We start from the raw sequence: 19,098 nt of genomic DNA, 5'->3' as shown, positions 1-19,098 counted from the left end.
AGGACAGGAGGTCTGGGGGCCAAAGCCAGTGCCTGGGACACTCCAGACTGACTCTCAAAGCACCTCTCCTCTGATGTTGAACATCTAGCCAAATACTTTTTTTGGTACTTCTGCATGCCCTGCCCATGCCTCCCTCCCTCCATTCAGAATGTGGCTCTAATTGCTTTTTTGGGGATTAATTTATCATCTGAAAATCCCCCGAGAAATCAAAGCTGTGCTATTACAAAGGAAAGTTTAGGTTTCTGGGGTGCAGTGGCATGTGATTGGCACACCTTTGTGCCCATAATCTCATTGGGCCAAACCCATAGGAGAACTAAGACCCATTTCTGCATACATTTTGCTTTGCTAATAGGACTTGGCCTTGAAAATTCAAGGTCTTCTTCCACCAGGAAGCCTCCCTGAGTACTCTGCTCCCATCCTGCACCACTGCATTCACCTGCCCACTCTGAACCTTCCAGTGAGTTAACCAGGCATTGGTGGCAAGTTGGGGCCTGGCCCTGATGGGGTCCTTGCTCAACCCTCCACTTATCTGGTCACACAGGGTCTGAACACACAGAGTCTAGTGTTCGTCTCCATGAATCTCAAGTTGCGGAGAAGACAGTTTGATCAGTTAAGCCAAGGAAGTCTTTGCTTGCCCCAAAGGAACTGAACCAGTTTGTTGACTTGCTAACACACCTCCTTCCCTCCCTACCCCTTCTCTGCTCCCTGCACCCTACCTCCCTGCCACACACCACCTTTGCCCTGCCCCGCTTCTCCAAGTTCCCTTCTTCCTTGGCCTGCATCCCTCCTGTCTCTCTGGCTCAGCAGTGAACAGGACGTGTGCCTTGTGGTCCTGGATTCTCAGCTCTGGGAGCCTGCACGCGTCCCAGCGCTCAGGCCCTCCCACCCTTCTCACAGCCCAGCAGACCAAGGGTTTGTGGTCCAAACTCGTGTGAAACAGTAGCCCGGAAATGCTGCTCCACTGGACCTCTGCCTCTCAGCCAGCAATTCTCATGCCTTCCTCAGCAGGGAAGACTAATGCAGACCTCCTAATGTCACCAGCAAGACATTTCTTTGAACTGTCATATTTTATCTTAAGCATGCTTGCATATCTTGCACATTTCACAATGTACTGCATAACCTGTAATAAAAATATACCCCCCACCTCAATCTGGAAATAAAACTGAAGCTCCGAGAAGATCCATCCTGTTTTCCCCAAAGCTTCAGAGCCTTCAGTCCCCAGGGGCTTTCTCTGCCTGTTTGAGGTGCCACATCTGAGCCCTTCTGTTCCTTTGACTCAAAAACAGCATTTTCTCTATCAAATTACATAGGGACTGTCGGTTCTGCAACAACCATGCGTCTTTTCACCCTTCTTTTTATGTCTTTTAAATCCTGGCATGACCTAGAGAATTCAGCTTAGAGATCTTGTTCAAGCCCCCCTTTCCCTTAAAGCGGGTTCTGAGCAAGTGTCCTCCCTTTGTGAGGCTGAGAGGAGGTCTGCTCCCCTGCAGGCTTACCTCTCCTACTGCTACGGGGCCCTAAAGAGACCTTCTGCTGTTAATCGACACCTGATTCAACCTGTGGCGGCTCAGTCGTCTCCCACTGGCCAGAAGCTGGGTGCTTCTCAAGAGCACTAGAGGGGAGGGGAGGGGAGGCAGCCGCTCTGTGTGGGGCGGGGAGCAGGGGATATCAGTCTAGCCCCTGCAAACTTCTCTGCGTGCCTGCACCCCACAGCACCAGCCATAAACTCCCCGCTGGGTAGGGGGCCAGGCAAGGTGCTCAAAGCCCTTGTTCTGCAGACCCTTCTCCTAATGAAAAGCAAACACTCTCCCCATCCCTCAGGCCCACCTATCGTCCCCTCATTGTTCTCAACCTAACCTGGAGGTGGAAGGTTCTCCTTGAAAGTTCTAACCAACCGTCAGATCTTTTCCCCAGAAGAACGCACCTATACCCATCCATAAAATTGTGGGTGCTATGCAGGTACTCCCCGAGGCTCGTGGTACAAAAGCCTCAGTTTTCTAGCAAGAGAGGTTACAGTGCAGTGTAGGATGAGGGTCCTTTGATGGAGAGATTGGTGAGGCCAACGTCCTGCAGGTGCGATTCTGAAGGCACCAGCAGCAGGGGGTGCTGGGGGGCTCTGCGGAGGACAGGGTCAGAGCTCAGTTGAGGCTGGGGCCTCAGGTTTAAAGGGCTTCATCTCCTGCAGGGCTTCTTGAAGTCTGACAGAGATGCTTAGAGCAAGCAGTCTAACCCCAGAACAGACCCCTTCTTCAGGGAATACCTGGGCACCGACGTTCCAGGCCACATGCTGGGTTAATCCACACTGGCCCACACGAGCAGCAAGCGCTTCCAGCCCCATGTGGTACAGGCGGCCCCCTCTCCCTTACCTTCTCCCTCTGTCTGGTGGCTCCTGGCTGCCCACACTGAACTGGACATGGCTTTCTCGGCTGGACACCTCTTTGAGCTCGGCTCCGCGGAAACGCTCCAGGGAAGAGTCGGGCCTCTGGTCCTCCTGGTGTAAGTGCCTGGCGCTCCAGGCACGGAGCGAGATGATGAGGCGTGACAACCTGGAAGGACACAGATGGGCAGCCAGGGCACAGTGGAAGGAGGCGGAAGCCCCTCCCAGAGGGTGGGGGCAGGGGCAGTGATCCCCTGGCAGGTGGCAGGCTCAGGTTTGACCCCACCCCTGCCCCCCACTCCCCAGAACTGCTTCTTCCTCCCTCCTCTGCCACCTGGGATGGAGCTTCCTCCATAAGGGATACTATTTTCATTGTGGCTTTGTCACTTTAATGCCTGGACTCCATCAAAGGCATGATCCTTCCACTGGGGCCTTAGCAAGTTTTTCTGCTCATTTTTCCTTTTGCCCCATGTAGAGCTCTTTGTTATGACTGGTAAGCAGAGGAACAGTAAAAAAAAATACAATTTCCAAATAGGGATAAAATTCAGAGCAAGTTTAATGGAGCAAGCACCCAGATACAACCTAGGTTCTTTCCCCAACCCTTGTCCTATGAATTGCTATCCATACAAACTTTTATTTTCTCTCCAGGCCTGTGGAGAAGTCCCTCTGCAATGTGCACTGACCTCTGTCTTGGAGCAGATCCGGTCCAGGCCTCAGGCACCTGAACCCAGGCAGCCCGCATGCCTAGAGCACATCTAAGCTCCAGCTTTCCCTGTAAAACCTTCCCTCAGCCCCATCTGGTACAGGTGGCCCCGTCTCCCTTACCTTCTCCCTCTCTCTGGTGGCTCCTGGCTGCCCACATTGAACTGAACATGGCTTTCTCGGCTGGACACCTCTGAACTGCCTCTCCTGCCCCTTTATTCTCCAAATCTGCAACCCCACCCTCATCACCATTTCTTCCTAAGACTTATCTTCTTTCTGCCTCTGTCTCCTTATTCCCAAGCTGAGGGCCGAAACCGGTCAGTTACCTGGTGGGACCCTGGCTGGTGAAGGAGCTTTGCCTGGATTCAGCCAGTCCTCTAGTCTCCATGGCAATGCCTTCCTGCAGTTCTGACGATGTCTCCTCGCATGGCAAGTGGGTCCTAGGAAATCAAATATGCAGCAAGCAAAATTGATTTCCAGCTCATCCAACTCTTGGACATGTTGAGGACCGAGATGGCCAGATGCTCTGCTTAAAGAGGAACGCCCCTGTCAGAGATCCTCACCCCAGAGCTCCACCCTTCAGTTCATGCTCCAGCAGATCCTGGCTTTTAGGATAATGTGGCCTTTACTTTATGGCAAGGAGGCCACTGGCCATAGCCTAGGCGAAAGGGGCCAGCCAGCAGTAAGTGGTCCTTATGAGCACCGAGGGCAGGGAGTTGGGGTGGGGGAGGTACTGTGCCTGCCTCTGGAGCCAGAGCAGTTGTTTCCACATGAGGATTCCAGAACAAGGATTTTGGTTTACACACATCTCTGCATGCTGAAACCCTTTCTTCCAAAGCCAGATCAGGTGCCGCCTCCTTCAAGAGGTCTTCCCTTGCCCTCTGTCCCAGTGTGTATGTGCTGCAGGAAACCACTGATTAAGAGGAGGGTCCTGAAATATTGTAATGAATTGGCTTCTTATTTGTATAGTGCTTTCAAATGAAAGTCCACTTCTGCTGTGCCCTTTTGCCAAGGTAGGGGCGGAGGACCTTCCCTTGTGCAATTCAGGGCAAAAAGTCTGAGCATTAGCAGAGCCTGGTGTTTGTTGAATTTCCTGGAATAAGAGCTCCCTGCTGGGGCCTGTTTTCCATTCTCTCCCTTTAAAACTTCCTGGGGCTGAAGTCTGATCAGCCTGATTAAAAGCCATCCAGGCACTGGCCTCTAAGGATTTGCACTTCATCCTTTGTGTCTTGAAGAGCCCGAGCAAGACAAATTAATTCGATCACATGACCTATTCCAACCTAATCAGCCTTCTTAACAAGGTGGCAACACGGTTGAAGAAGTAAGCAAGAATTACTGTCAGGGTAAACGCTCTGTGTCTCCCCAGTGAGTGATCAGAAGTCAGAATTCCACAACCCAGCCACCAAGCTGCTGCCTCTTCCTTTCTGCAACAGCCCTGCTGTCTCCAGCACGGGCGGGGGGAGGCTCACTACCACACCGTAGCTCCTCCAGGCAGTCCCTGCTCAGCCCTGACAGCCAGCAGGTTCTTCTCTCCCTCAGCTTCCCCCTATGGAGGATACTTTTTTTTTTTTTTACTGAAAACACACAGAGTGACACATAAAGTACCTGCCATTTATTGACTGCTTACTGTACATCAGCCACTTACATTTTATCACTTAAATCATATAACAACGTTATAAGGGACGAAACAGGTTCAGGGAGATTAAATAACTTTCCCAAGGTCATGTAGCCAACTGGAAAAGCTGAGATTTGAATGCCATGCCATCCCATTTCAAAGCCTGCTGTCACCCCCTCATGAATCTGCCTTCTGTATTTTCTAATTAAAGCAAAAGTTGAATAGGACACGGCTGAGGCAGATGGTGACTGCAGCTATGAAATTAAAAGACGCTTGCTAAGCTTGCTAAGGAAAAGCTATGACCAACCTAGACAGCATATTAAAAAGCAGAGACATTACTTTGCCAACAAAGGTCCGTCTAGTCAAAGCCAGGGTTTTTCCAGTAGTCATGTATGGATGTGAGAGTTGGGCTATAAAGAATGCTGAGCACCGAAGAACTGATGCTTTTGAAGTATGGTGTTGGAGAAGACTCTTGAGTGTCCCTTAGACTTCAAGGAGATCAAACCAGTCCATCCTAAAGGAAATTAGTCCCGAATATTCATTGGAAGGACTGACGCTGAAGCTGATACTTCAATACTTTCTCGATTTGATGTGAAGAACTGACTCATTGGAAAAGACCCTGATGCTGGGAAAGACTGAAGGCAGGAGAAGGGGATGACAGAGGATAAGATGGTTGGATGGCATCACCGACTTGATGGACATCAGTTTGAGCAAGCTCCAGGAGTTGGTGATTGACAGGGAAGCTTGGCGTGCTGCAGTCCATGGGGTCGCAAAGAGTCGGACACGACTGAGGGACTAAACTGAACTGAGGACTGAGTTCTGTAGCATGCCACTAGAGACATGACTCTGATTCCCCTAGCTGTACTATGTGGGCATATTTTTTTTTATTGCCAAAGCACCTAATTGAATTCTCTCTCTAATCTCATGAGAGACCACTCACACCTCAACCTTATACATATAAGAGACCCTGTCAGGACTTCCCCTGACAGGGGATAAGAATCCATCTGCCAATACAGGGGACATGGGTTCAGACCATGGTCCAGAAAGATTCCACATGCTGCGGAGCAACTAAGCCCATGTGCCACAACTGCTGAGCCTGCGTGCTGCAACTAGTTAAGCCCGTGCACCTAGAGCCCATGCTTTGCAACCAGAGAACCAACTGCAAAGAGAAGCCCGGGCACCGCAACAAAGAGTAGCCCCCACTTGCTGCAACTAGAGAAAGCCTGCACGCCAAAATGAAGACCCAGTGCAACCAAAAATAACATTAATTAATTTAAAGAGAGAGACCCTATCAGAGGCCCTGCTACAATTAGGAAGCTACAATTCCCTTGCCTTCTAATACTGTGTACCGCAAAGCTGGGAATGCATGTTCCAAGGCACCGGGTCAGTTACAGGAGGAGGAGGCAGGGGACAAGTGAATCCATCTCTCCAATCCCTGGTTCCGAGCAGCTGGCATGCCTGGGGGTGGGGAGCTGGAGGTGGGGGCAGCAACTGGCAGCTGGGCCAGAGCTCCGCATGGCCTGTATGTCCGGAAGATCTGGAGGTGGTCCCCAGGATGAAGCTATTCTGTCCCCACCAGGTCCTCAGGGAGCTCCAGGCGCCAGGCAGTCAGCCCAGCATTTCTGCCTAGTCTGGTTTCTGCTAATTGTGTGGGAGCACCTCCTGAGAGCAGATTTACTTGCATCCGCAGCAAAAGACTCCATGTGCATGACATCAGGGTTTGTGGGTGAGACAGAGGGGCAGAACTCACCCCAGATTTCAAAGCAGGCCTGCAGCTGGCAGCAGTGAGAGCCACTGCATGTGGCCTGGACCTACAGCATCCACTGGAAGGGGAGGCAGCAAAGTGGGGGACCTGGAGGCCTGGGTTTGAGTCCCTACTCCAACGCCTATTAGCTAGGTGTACTGCAGGCTTGTCACTTACCTTCCCTGAGTTTAATTTTCCTGGTCTTCGAAAAGGAAACAAAGGAAAAATTGATTTCATAATGACTTGTTCAAACACCCAAGTCACAAAAGGCACATTTAGTTGTGAGGAACAGGAAGGGTCTTATATGATGTAAGTCCAAGGGACCCAAGGGGCTTTTTTTTCTGGATGCATCTCCTTAATTGTTTCTTGATGCCCAAAGTTCTACCCTGATGTCTTTCTTCTAGCTCCAGAACCTCTACCCTTTTTAAACGCCTGGGAGATACCTAAATAATAGCAAATCCAATGAGTTACTCCTCAGAGAAACTGATTTCACAAGGTAGACAGAAGGGGAGATGGGGTGGGAGGAGAGGAAACAAATGTCTGAGGTAACATTTTGAGTCCCCAGGGACACACAGGTACTGCTGAAAGGGAGAACCTTCTGCCAATCACTGCAAGATCAGAGATTCAGAACCTCGAAGGGAAATACAGAGGGTGGAGACTGGGGGCCAGGCCCCGTCCTGCTAGCTGGCTGAGGAGCTAGCTGAGGACTTGACAGGCCTCAGGCTCTATAGAACCAGCAGAGCAGGCCAGGACAGCCTGACTTTGCCTCCCTCTCAGACTCCTTCTCGGTGGTGATGCTACCTCTACAGGAAGAAGCCCTGGGAAGTTGGTAATTAGCAAGAGCAGGGACAACTGGTGAAACACAAGAAACTGTTTTGAAAGACAAGGTCATTTTCAACGCGTAAAGCTCATCTTCTGTGTTTATTTATACAGAGGAATTCATGTCCATGAGGTGAGGCTTTTTTGTCACTGGAGGAAGCAGAGGTTCTCATCAGAATGGAAACCGGTAATTAACTTTGTGCTCTGTGGATCTGGTGTCTTCCTCTAGTGACTCTGGGGACATGCGAGTGAACAGAAGTGACCTTTTAGAACAAGGGTGGAGAGTGTGACACATTATTTTTCTTCTCCTCCCAAGCCCCGAGGAACTAGAGTGACGGGCAGGTGCTGCCCCAGCCGCATGTGACCAGGAAACCGAGGTCACTGCATTTTTGCCTTCGGTCCTGGGGAAGCAGGTGGCAAATGGTTTTCTTTTGTGATAATTGCTTTGGGCTCTGCTCAGGAAGCAGCACGAAGAAGTCTCCTCTTCTTTAGGACATGACCCTCTATGCCCAACAGCTCATCTAAAATAGCTACACCAGGAGATTGCTCTGGGGGTTGAGGTGTCCTTGGTGCTAGCTGCAATTCTCTGCAGCAGGTTCTGAAGTCTTTATTGCATTATCTGCAAAAATATGCCAGGGAGCTCTTAAATAATTGAGTCAATGAAACAGATCTAAATAGAAAGAGCAAAATGCAGGATATTTTTATTTCTGGTCTTTTCAAGGTGTAAATTTAATTTTTTTGTGTTGTTATTCAAAGGAAACACTTTGATCCTTCCTTATGACTCTTCACAAGCAAAATGATCTCAGTGATTTAAAAGAGAAATGGAAACCGGTCTCTAATTTGGTGAAAGAGCTGGGAAGAGGGATGTCTCAGGGGACAGGAAGATGACATCTTCCCTCTTTGGGGGGCCCTGAGCAAAGGGCCAACCAACACACAGGTTCCCAGCACAGCTGTGTGGTATCACTGAGAATAAAGAGTGATTCATATTCAAGGACACCCATTTGTAATTATTTCTCCAAAAGCTTTCTAAAAGGATTGGAATTTCAAGGCAAAGATCTGATTCGTTCAGGTTCCATTTCCTCCCTCAAAATAGTGATTGGAAACTTTAAAAATTTTATGTGACTGTGTCAAAATCCTTTGCTCAAATAAATCTTACAGGGAAAATTGGTCTGTCCATAGGCAGATGTTAGGCTGCTCTGAGAAGCAGGCGAGGGGCCTGGATGCAGCTTTCTGGCCCAAGGCTGTACCATCCCCAGTGTGAACTCCTACTCTGAATCCTCAGTGATGCTAAGGAACCATTCTGGAAACTTTTGTTAACCCACTCCTGCCTCTGTGAGCTAATGCTTCTCATGAAGGAAGCTTTTTTCCTGTCTCTCCTTTTGAGATTTCTCTAGTGTTTCCATGGGATTCTGTACTAATCTGTCAACAAGCTCTTACCACACGTGTTGTTGGGCATGGCCCCCAGTGGGGCTCAGTGAGACTTGGCTGGTGGTCAGGCTGAGACAACCTGATGTGGACACAGGCAGGAAACGGCCCATCCAGGTGTCAGGGCAGCTGGGGCTATCGGCGGTCAGAGGAGTCAGAAAAGGCTTCAGCCTGGGACACAGAGAAGGCCCATGGAGGTGAGCATCTCCAAGACCAGCAGGGAGCGGTGATAAGTGCTTACTGCATGGCAGGGGCTGTGCCATGAGCTTTGCCTTGTTTTAACCTCACTGCTGCTCTCTGAGGTCAGAACTAGCATATTTTGCAGATGAGGAAACTAAGGCTTGGAGCTGTTGATCAGCTTTTCAGAGCCAGTTTTCAAACCTGGCAGAGTGGCCTCAAGCCTGTGCTGGTGGTCACCATGCTGGCCTGGGGATGCAGAGCAGGGGAGGAGGGGCATGGCATCACCCGGGGGAGACGGCAGAGAGGACTGTCCAAGAGCAGCATTTCAGAGCCCCTGCTGTGTGGCTGACCCATTCTCTGAGTGTGCATGGGCTCAACCTGAGCTCACAGAGAGGCTCTGGGAAACCAGAGGCTCTTGAACAGCCTTCAGACCAGATGGGACTTGCTGGCCACCTGCTGAGGCAGAGCCAGGATGCGTCGGGCAGAGCTGGCCCGTGTGGTGGTGGTGTGGGTCGAGCAGGCATTCTGGGCAGGAACCCCAGCCAACCTGCTGGGCCTGCCTTCTCTTGACTCTCCCACTGGGAGAAGCCAGACAGACCCCAGGGAGCTTGGATCCCAGAGATGCTCTGGCTATGTCCTGCCTAAAGCAAAAGGGAGCAATGGGGAGAAGTTCCATGTTGCTTCACATGCTCCTGATCCTGACAGCCTCTGTCCTTCTCCTTGGGGCCCAAGATCCTAGGAGCCTCATGTCTCCAGGGAGCCTGACTTTCTTGTTGTGTGCCATGCTTGGACATTTTTTTTTTTTTTTTTTTTTTTTAGTTGCAGCATGTGGGATCTGGTTCTCTGACCAGGGATGGAACTCAGGCTCCCTGCATTGAGAACTCGGAGTCTCAGCCACTGGACCACCAGGGAAGTCCCCCTTGGGCCTTTTTTCCATTTTATTGCAACCCTCTTTGAAGCCCCTCTTCAGCCCCTTCTTCAGGGGTTTTATCAGCTCTGATGTGGGAAAGAAACTATTAATATATACCAAAGTTTTAATAGCAGATAAGTGTCCTAACAGTGTTCTTTCCCCTTTTAAATAAGGGCAATGCCTTAAGCTAAAGGAAGGAGCCCTCAGTTATGGAACACAGATATTGATGGTCAGCCAGTTAGCAGGGAGAGATTTGAGTAGGGTGAGAATTTATGATGCCCCTGAGTCATATAAAATTTCCTGGGTCTCAGCACCAACTTGCAAGAGTAGGAGGGAATACACATCTGTTGGCATGCTTTGAGACTTTCCTTCCTTTGCCTGAATCCCAGAAAGTGGGGATCCAAAGACTGCATAAGTTTGCAGTGATAGGGAAACTACTGTCCATCACTCATAAGCAGAGTTTGCTAAGGACCTGGGACAAAGAACCTGGACACAAAAAAATGAAATGTGCATCTGAGAGAGGAAGAGACATATACAAGTAAGTGAGGAAAAATGATGGAGGAGGGCCAGTGCCAGGGATGCAAGGACTGAGGGACTGTCATTGCATTTTTGGGCCTTAGATAATGTGCAGTTTACATGGGCGGGAGAAGTTTTCAGTGCTATATACGTGGGACAAAAATAACATTAATATTGGAAATACAGTTTCTCCTGGTTTAACTCAATTGACTCATTGACAATTTAAGAAGCATCAAAAAAATGTAAGTCTGTCTGTACCAAATAGATACTCCCATTTCCCAATGCTGCTGCATTTTACAGTTGAAGAATCTGAGGCATAGAGGGTTTAGTGCATTTCCCCAGATCTACCAGTAAGTTAGGAACAGGGCTTGAAGTAGAGGCCCCAGATTTCCAGGTGACTGCCTATGTCGGACATCATCGGTGGTGCTGATGGCTTTGCTGGCAGGCATGGCCCCTTCCCCCAAGTCCATGAGCATGACTGAGTCCTGACCCTCCCCTGGAAATGAGGGGCAGGGCACTGGATTGGTACTCCACCCCAGTGCCCGGGACACTGACTGGTGCAGACAGAGCCTGATAAATGTTTGATGTACACAAGAGAAAGTGTGGCACTTTGGGGACGTTTTCAGCCGTGTTTAATCTGCTGCATTGTAATCTTCATTTTCTTGCCTTCCCAAAGTTATATAACTTTTGGAGCATTTTCCCACATCTCTAAAATGAGAAAAAAAACTACTTCAGTGTGGGTTGGGAGGAGTCATGCAGTTAGAAGGAGTGCTGTGAACAGCCTCCGCTCTCCAACCTGTCCTGCCCACAGGCTAAGGCATTCTTTCTCCCTGGTCAAGAGCAGCTATGGGAACAATCTGTTCCAGGCATGAAGTTAAAGCCCATCCTACCTGCTGAGACCGTTTTCAATGCAATCCAGATCTCTGTCCGTGGTCCTGACCGAGGGGTGTGTCCTGGTTGGGTGGGAGTATTGGGTGCTAATCTTGGCCATCTTCTTGCTGTGTCACATTCCACCCCAAGGTGGCTGCTGAAACATGAACATGAACCAGATATGTCGTCAGGACGAGGAAGTAACTGAACACCCAGCTCGTTTGGGAGGGCTGCTCCCCAGACAAGCCCTGGCACACACGTCCTCCTCCATCTCTCTCACAACTCCTGCCACAGTGTTTTAGTGTGGGTTCTTCTTCCCATCCAGAAGCACAAAGAAGGTCTTTTACTCCTTTGTATAAGCTGCATGCCAAGAACTGCTCAAAATTAAATGCTGATCAAACAAATGAATGAACTTGGTATCCAACGTAAAAAAGCTAAACCTTCATGATTCTCTTCAGTGACGCAGTGTCCCTCTTAACTCTGACTTTGTGGTGGCTCAGTGGTAAAGAATCCACCTGCCAATGCAGGAGACACCGGTTCAATCCCTGATTCACGAAGATTCCCACATACTGTGGAGCAGCTGAGCCCAGGTGCCACAACTACTGAGCCTATACTCTAGAGCCCAGGAGCCGCAGCTGGGCCCACATGCTGCAGACACTAGAGTCCGCACCCTAAAGCCTGTGATCTGTAACAGGAGAGGCCACTGCAGTGAGAAACTTGCTCCGCAACCAGGGCAGCTTCATTGCCCTCACAGCAGTGAAGACCCAGCAGAGACAAAAATAAACAATTTTTTAAAAGTAAAAAAAAAAGTCTGACTTTGTCATTTGCCTATATTTATCTTATAATTTTGTTCATTTTATAGCTCCCCCAAATCTTGTTTTAAAACAAAGCATAAAAAGCCTAAATACTTGACATTTATAAAAACCTTTACAACAAGATGTTCAACCCGATACACACTTCATCTCATTTAATCTTCAAAATAACCTCATCAGACACATACAATTTCTGTCTCTATTTAAAGACGACTAAATTGAGATCCCAGTGCTGACCATGAATACTCTCCCTTCAGCAAACGGTGGAAGGTGCCCCTCTGATCGATGAGAAAAGAAAACTGATGTGAGTACCAGCTAGCATGATGGAAACAGCAGACCAGTTGCGTGATTTCTGATCAAAATTCTGCAGGAGGAAAATAAATTCCTGAGGATAGTTTTTCTGAGGCAGATGAGCACAGGCTCTCTTGAGCTGCCGCATGGCTTAAGTGTGTCAGAAGTCAGTTGAGACCACTCCAGAGAAAAATGGTGATTTCCAAAATAGCCCAGTGGCTCACTCCAGAACTAAATTAATTTCATATCCAAAGGAAGCTCGGTGCAAGGACCCCAGAGCACTGCACCAAAGTACCTAACATAGACGTGGTCCGTGCTCATCACACGTTACTCAGGGAGGCGAAGATATTGGCTTAGATGGTCCTGGTTCATCTCTGAGGTTTGATAGCTTATGTCGATGATTTAATTAAAATTTTTACAGTTTTTCAATAGATAAAAAATGGTTTTGGTTTTTGAAAACAATGTTCATTTATGTAACTTAGTTTCTGGCTGACCACAGGAGATACAAAGAAATATAAGACAAAGACAGTTCTCAAGGATCTTACAAGTGGGGCAGATGACAGATACCAAAGAGTCCTGCTGGTTGTGTCAAGAGCTTGGATTCTACTCTAAGCCCAGCAGGGATGTGGTCAGATGTGTAAACGTTATTCTGGCTGCAGTGGGGAGGATATATTCAGGGAACACGAGCAGCTAAGTGCTGCAGTATCTCAGGCAAGAGACAATTGTTGCCTGAACTAGTTTGTGGTAGTGAATCAAATATAATAAATTTAAAAACTAAATGGATAGGAGCATGGGGACATGGCAACTGATCGAGGATAAATGAAGGAGTCATGCTGCCATGACTGCGAGGGTGTGGGGTTGGTGGTGCTGCCCACTGAGGCGGGGACTGGGGAAGGAGGAGGGCTGAGGAAGAGAATGATTCTGGTTTGAGATATCTGAGGAAAATGTGATGCCAACATATGAAACAAGAATCTCCCATTAAAGAAATACATCTATAATTTTAAATCATCCATCCAGTGATTTTTTAACTGAGTCCTGACTGTACTCACTTATGTGCCAGGCAATATGCTGGGGTTTTATTAGAAAACAATATGCAGCTTTGTCCTCAAGGAGCTTACAGTGGGATCTAGAGAAACTCTTAAAGAAGTCTGGGACTCTGTCGAAAACCTATCCAAATTACTCTTTGTACATTTCCAGGAAAATTGTACCAAAGAAAAATCTCGTTGCCTCCAGTCTGGGCCCTTTCCATGAACTGCCCTCTCCACCCTGGGCTCAAACCCTGACCCTGATGCCATTGAATGGAGGCAGCACTTCTGGACCCTCACAGACCTGCCCACTGTGGACAGCTCCTGCCTCCACGGAGTAGGTGCTTGCGTAACGCTGTCTCCTTTAACCCGCCCAGCAGCCTCCCTTTTCCAATGAAGAAACTGAACAGGAGAGCAGTTTCCCTAATGTTATTGCTTGAGACCTGGGCCAAGATGAACAAAAATCTGATTCCAGAGCCTGATAGTGTAAAGTCTGTGGGTAGAAAAGAACTGGCACTGCTTTTAGGCCTAAGCAGTAGGGCCCCTGCCTGGGGTCCCATTCTTTAAAGGACCCACTCTGACCACTTTCCAACCACAGCCCATGACCAACGGGACATGCCCACCCAGAACCCTGCCCCCTGCCCTAGGCTGTGCTCTGGGTGCCCTGGATCCCCAAATTCTCTGCCCAGCAGGCTGTGGACTGGCTCTCAAACCTGCTGGGGCCTCTTCCCAGGTCTGTCTTCCTGAGAAGTGTGTCAGTGTGCAAGCCCTTAGACTTCCAGGTAGCTCAGGAGGAGCTGTTTGTGTGGGAGGGTTAAATGGAGCTTGGAGGTGTGGGGAGAATGTCCACATGCATGTGTGAAAGTCTCCCCTGTGACTTGGGATAAACCCAAAGGGAAAAGAATGGGGCAAACCATGGATGGGAGACCGGAGATCAAATCTCCCCATGCTACCATGTTCTGAGGCCACTGTGACACGTGTGCAAACCCAGAAGTGCTAGACTGCAAGCCCTCCTTGGGCAACCCTTGACTGATAGAACCCAGAACCAAAGATAGATATTCCCCTCTTTTGTCCCCTCAGGAAGACAGTTCAGACCTATATTCTACAGGGCTCTTTGGAGAAGCCCTTGAAGGATCTAACCAGCTGCCCATAGTGGTCATTAGTTTGATAATCTACACTTGGGGTGGTTTCCCCTTTTTCCCTTGTTTTGTCTTCCAAGACTCTTACTTCTCTTCCTTGGAACCACTTTCCCCAAAAAGCTGCCTGCCAGTATGCCCTTAACCCAAAATTCTGTGGGTTCTTATGGTGAGAGGAGGGAATTACCTCAACTCAGAGAATGTTTTTTAGTTATTTAGACATGGTAAATGGGCCCTTGTCCCAGACCTCTCAAAGGTTAGAAGTAATCTTTTTTAATTCTGTGTTCTTTATCCAGGAGAACAAGGTTGGGTAGGGCAGGGCAAAATGTACATAATTAAAGGAAAATGTTAGTTTAAGATAAATCATAAGATCTTTTCCCCCAATTGTTTCACAAATGTCATAATGGTTGTCTTTTTTAAATTACTTAAAAGCATAAGGATCCAAACAAGGTCTATATATTCTGATGGCTTGATGTATCTCTTTGGTATTTTTAAATCTAAAGTTTCTATGCATTTCTCTTCTTTTTATGGAAAAAACCAAAACTGCTTGTACTATTGAGTTTCCCACGGTATGGATTTTTGCCAATTCCAATTTTACAATGTTTCCCATAAATTGGTAGCTGTACTCAGGATGCGGTTAAATTTGGGTTCCTTTTTTTTTGCAAGAATATTCCTTTGGGTGATTTTAGCAGCCACTGGTGATCATTGATTCATTAGGAGTTGCATATTGGTGATATTCTACCATTCCATCTTCATAAGTTAGCTGAAATATTCTTAAAAAAAGAAAATTTGACACTATTTGGCTGCTCAGTAGTATGATTCATACAGGAAAGGCAGGTGCATGCATGCTAAGTCACTTCAGTCGTGTCCGACTCTTTGAGACTCTATGGACTGTGTAGCCTGCCATGCTCCTCTGTCCATCGGATTCTGCAGGCAAGAACACCATCGTGGGTTGCCGTGCCCTCCTCCAGGGGATCTTCCTGACCCAGGGATCAAACCCGCATCTCTTATGTCTCCTGCATAGTCAGGCAGTTTACCACTAGAGCCACATGGGAAGCCCAGGAAAGGCAGGATAAACATTTAATTCAATCCAAGTAATTCCCCAACCACCCAAGTGTTTTCACATCTCTGGGTCCCATGAACTCTAGAAGAACTCACAGATGAGATCATGAAATTAAAATCAGTAATACTGAGGCTCTGTTGAGAATGGAAACCACCATCCAGCCAGGGTCCCCCGAGTGTGGGACACCTGCATATCCATTATTTGTACATCCTCAGGAACCTTAAGAGGTAATAGTGAAGCTGATTTTGGAGATGAGGAAACGCAGGTTAGGGCCTCTCTGACCCTGAAGTCCATGTTGTGGTTTGTTTTATTTTATCACACCCACTGCAGGAGATTAGAAGTGCACAAATATAGTTTTAATTTTCAAGCATGGGAAGAAGATACAGTCTACCAACTACTAGGGTGACCTTGAAGTGGATCCCAGGTGTGAGTGGTTTGTGATCATCTCCCAAGTCCATGTGTGTTTTCCAGGGCTTGACTGGGGAATTTAGGACATACTGTTTCAGACAATTCCTTTTTTTTTTTTTTTTTAACAGCATCACTAAATCCAACGTGTTTTCTTCCCACTGACACACTTACTGATTCTTTCAGTGTCCTAAACGTTGCACCTGGCCCTGAGGAGTACGAAGATGAAGAAAACAGGTCCCTGTCTTTGAAGACACAAAACTGCATGAGGAAACAGGCATGTAAACAGCAGCAGGAGGAGACAGACGTGCTGAAATAGAGACAGAGGCATGATGGGAAGCAATGCAGATGGCGGGGGACTAATTCTGTCTTAGGGACCACTGAGGTCTGAGGAGACTCCTTATGTGAGGAGCAATCACGATAATTATTTAACATTATTCGACATCTACCACGTGTGAACCACTGTGCTGTGCACCTTTAAGGATTTGATTGTCTTTGTGCGTGGCTCTCTCTCCACTCTTCTCGGCTTGGACATCTAAGTAGGCAGAAATCTAACACAACTTGCCCAGCTATTCTTGTGTTTTTCTCATTCCTTTATTAACTCCAGAAGACTTAAAGGAGTTAATAAACTTTACTTAAAATATTTTATCCTCCGAAATACGCATTATATACTCATGGTAGGTAATAAAAAGTAGGTGGTATAAAGGGAGGAAGATGCAGGTGAGTAACTGCAGTGATGACAATGATAATCACAACAGTACATTTATTAGCCTTTACTCTCTGCCTGGTACCGTTCTTGATAACTTAAGTCGTATTCAACTCATTTGATCCTCCTAACACTTCTGTGAATGAGTCATGCTGAACATTTATGTCCTATTTAAGAATGGAGGGGAATTTATGAGGGATAGAGCAAGTAAGCCACAAAGGAAGTCAAAACATGTAAAGCTCTATTTTTTTAAATTGAAATGTGCTTCTGAAAAAAAATCTTGGTCCCCACTTGTGATGACTAACATCTCATACTAAAAAAATATTGTCCATGTCCTGTCCTCTTTTTTATTCTGGCTTAAACATGAAAACCAGTCCTGGTTCCATGTATGTCAACTGACACATTGTCATTTTCCAAAACCTGGATGTAGCACACCAACAGAGAGGTGTGAGGCCTCTGTGAATGATCACTGTCCTGGGTAATGACTCCTGTTCAATCAGGGTCTGGCAGGTCCGATCAGTGAGGCACTAAGTCTGGACACAAAGCCACGCCAAGCAGATGGGAATCCCCATCAGAGGAGAGCCCTGCAGTCCTGCTGGGCACACACACTTGACCCAGGCTTCCGTTTTCTCCAGCTGGGATGGACCATTTTTACCATTTGGGGTCTTTGATCTTCTCAGAAGTAACCTGTCTCTGGGCTTCAGCCATTTCAAGCCTCCACAACTTAACTTACCTAGCATCACTCTGGGCAAAAAGCATTCAGCTAATTCTCAGTAAGGGTGAGGTTGGGCAGGCTCATTTTGTCAAATTAAACTCCAAAGATAAGTTAGTAACTCCCACAAAGTCTGCACACCTTGGAACTTTTATCTAAAGCACACTTCTAATTGCCTTTCCCTTCCTTCCTATTTCATCTGAGAACTTCAGGGTAGAAGGGAAAATCTCTAACGCTGAGCCACTGAATCACTCAAGACATGTGAGCCAGCCACAGAACAAACACAGGGACCAGAGCAGACATTAGTACATGAACTCAATGATAAGGGTTTTGTGTTTTCAAGCAGTTCCCTGAGTAAAATATCTTTTGTTTGCAACAAATGACATTGGAAAGACAATATAGGTGGTCATGCGTACTGTACTAAGAGAAAGGAGAGCTGGAGTCTCTTCTCAGCTCAGCCTTCAGTTTGGGCATGTGACCTAGCACTTTAGTTTCTTCATCTAATAATGGGACATAGACTATGGCACATAGATGAAGTCTTCCACAGAAACCCAATTCAAAAAACATTCACTTGTAGTGTTCTGTTTAAATGTTTGATAATTTTTATAAAGACAATTGGTGGGATATAACTTAATTTTGACCATAATATCCAAATAGTAAAGTTAGGTATGGAACACATCATACCAACCAATGCTATCTCTATTCATTTGGGGTTTTAAAATATTTAAATATACATTTTAAAAAACCCTTAAAATGCAGGTAGAATACCTTTGGGAACTCTGTAGAACAGAGTTACAAACCAAGACCCAGTAGATTATTAAAGGGCCTTCTGTTTCAGAATTTCCATGATGGGACAAAACTCTACAGTGCAAATATTGTACCTGATAGTCCTCTCCTGTTTTCTATGAATGTGATCCTATATGGAGGAGATAAAAATAGTCCAGAGTTTCAAAAACAGAAAGGGGAAGCAACTATATCATGTCAATATTCTCTGGACATGGCACAAGTATAAACAACTTAAATATCAGAACTTAATGTGAGAAGATGAAAATTATAATAGGCAAAGATTTTAATAACAAAATACTAGCAAACCAAATCTAGTAATACATAGAAAGTATCTTATACTATGGTCAAGTGATACTTATTCTAGGAATGCAAAGTTGGTTTATCATCCAAAATTAATCAGCCTAGTATATCATATTGGGCTTCCCGGGTAGCTCATCTGGTAAAGAATCCACCTGCAATGCAGGAGACCTGGGTTCAATTCCTGGGTCGGGAGAAGGGACAGGCTACCCACTCCAGCATTCTTGCCTAGAGAATCCCCATGCACAGAGGAGCCTGGCAGGCTATAGTCCATGGGGTCACAAAGGGTTGGCTGCAACTAAGCACAACAACGCACAGTACTCCATATTAATAGGTTAAATGGTAAAAACATGTTCATCTCAATGGGCACAAGAAAAGCATTTGACAAAGTCCAACATATTTTCATGTTAAAACTGTCAATAAACTACGACTAGAAGGAAATTTCCTCAACCTGATTAAGGGCATATACGATCAACTCATTTTCAACGATGGTCCCAAGATAACTCAATGAGGGAAAGAATAAATGGTATTTTCATCAAATGTTGCTGGTATGTAAAAGAATACATACCATTCATAAAAATTAACTCACAATAGCTCATAGACTTAAATATAAGAGCTGAAACTATAAAGTTTCTAGAGGAAGACAGAGGAGTAAATCTTCACGACCTTGGGTTAGACAGTGGTTCCTTAGATATGACATCAAAAGT

At 46.9% G+C, this 19,098-nt stretch overlaps 1 protein-coding gene across 9 annotated transcripts in view; it reads right to left on the bottom strand.

Annotated features, from left to right (window-relative positions):
- Nucleotides 1-19,098, bottom strand: part of CNGA3 (cyclic nucleotide gated channel subunit alpha 3) — a 50,501-nt gene that overhangs the window by 11,004 nt on the left and 20,399 nt on the right. For 8 of the 9 annotated variants that reach the window (XM_044925607.2, XM_044925608.2, XM_045162190.1 and 5 more), the window contains 3 exons: nt 11,179-11,315; nt 3,406-3,519; nt 2,367-2,546 (listed from right to left, as the gene is read on the bottom strand). In XM_044925607.2, the coding sequence (XP_044781542.2) occupies nt 2,367-2,546; nt 3,406-3,519; nt 11,179-11,279 (395 nt within the window). In that variant the 5' untranslated portion in view covers nt 11,280-11,315. Of the gene's footprint in view, nt 1-2,366; nt 2,547-3,405; nt 3,520-11,178; nt 11,316-16,064; nt 17,679-19,098 lie in introns of those variants that run through there. The other variant, XM_044925610.2, reaches the window with a different exon arrangement.

This window comes from Bubalus bubalis, chromosome 12 (genome assembly GCF_019923935.1).
Source record: "Bubalus bubalis isolate 160015118507 breed Murrah chromosome 12, NDDB_SH_1, whole genome shotgun sequence".
NCBI lineage: Eukaryota > Metazoa > Chordata > Mammalia > Artiodactyla > Bovidae > Bubalus > Bubalus bubalis.
This window is presented reverse-complemented; position numbering and strand designations above follow the sequence as displayed.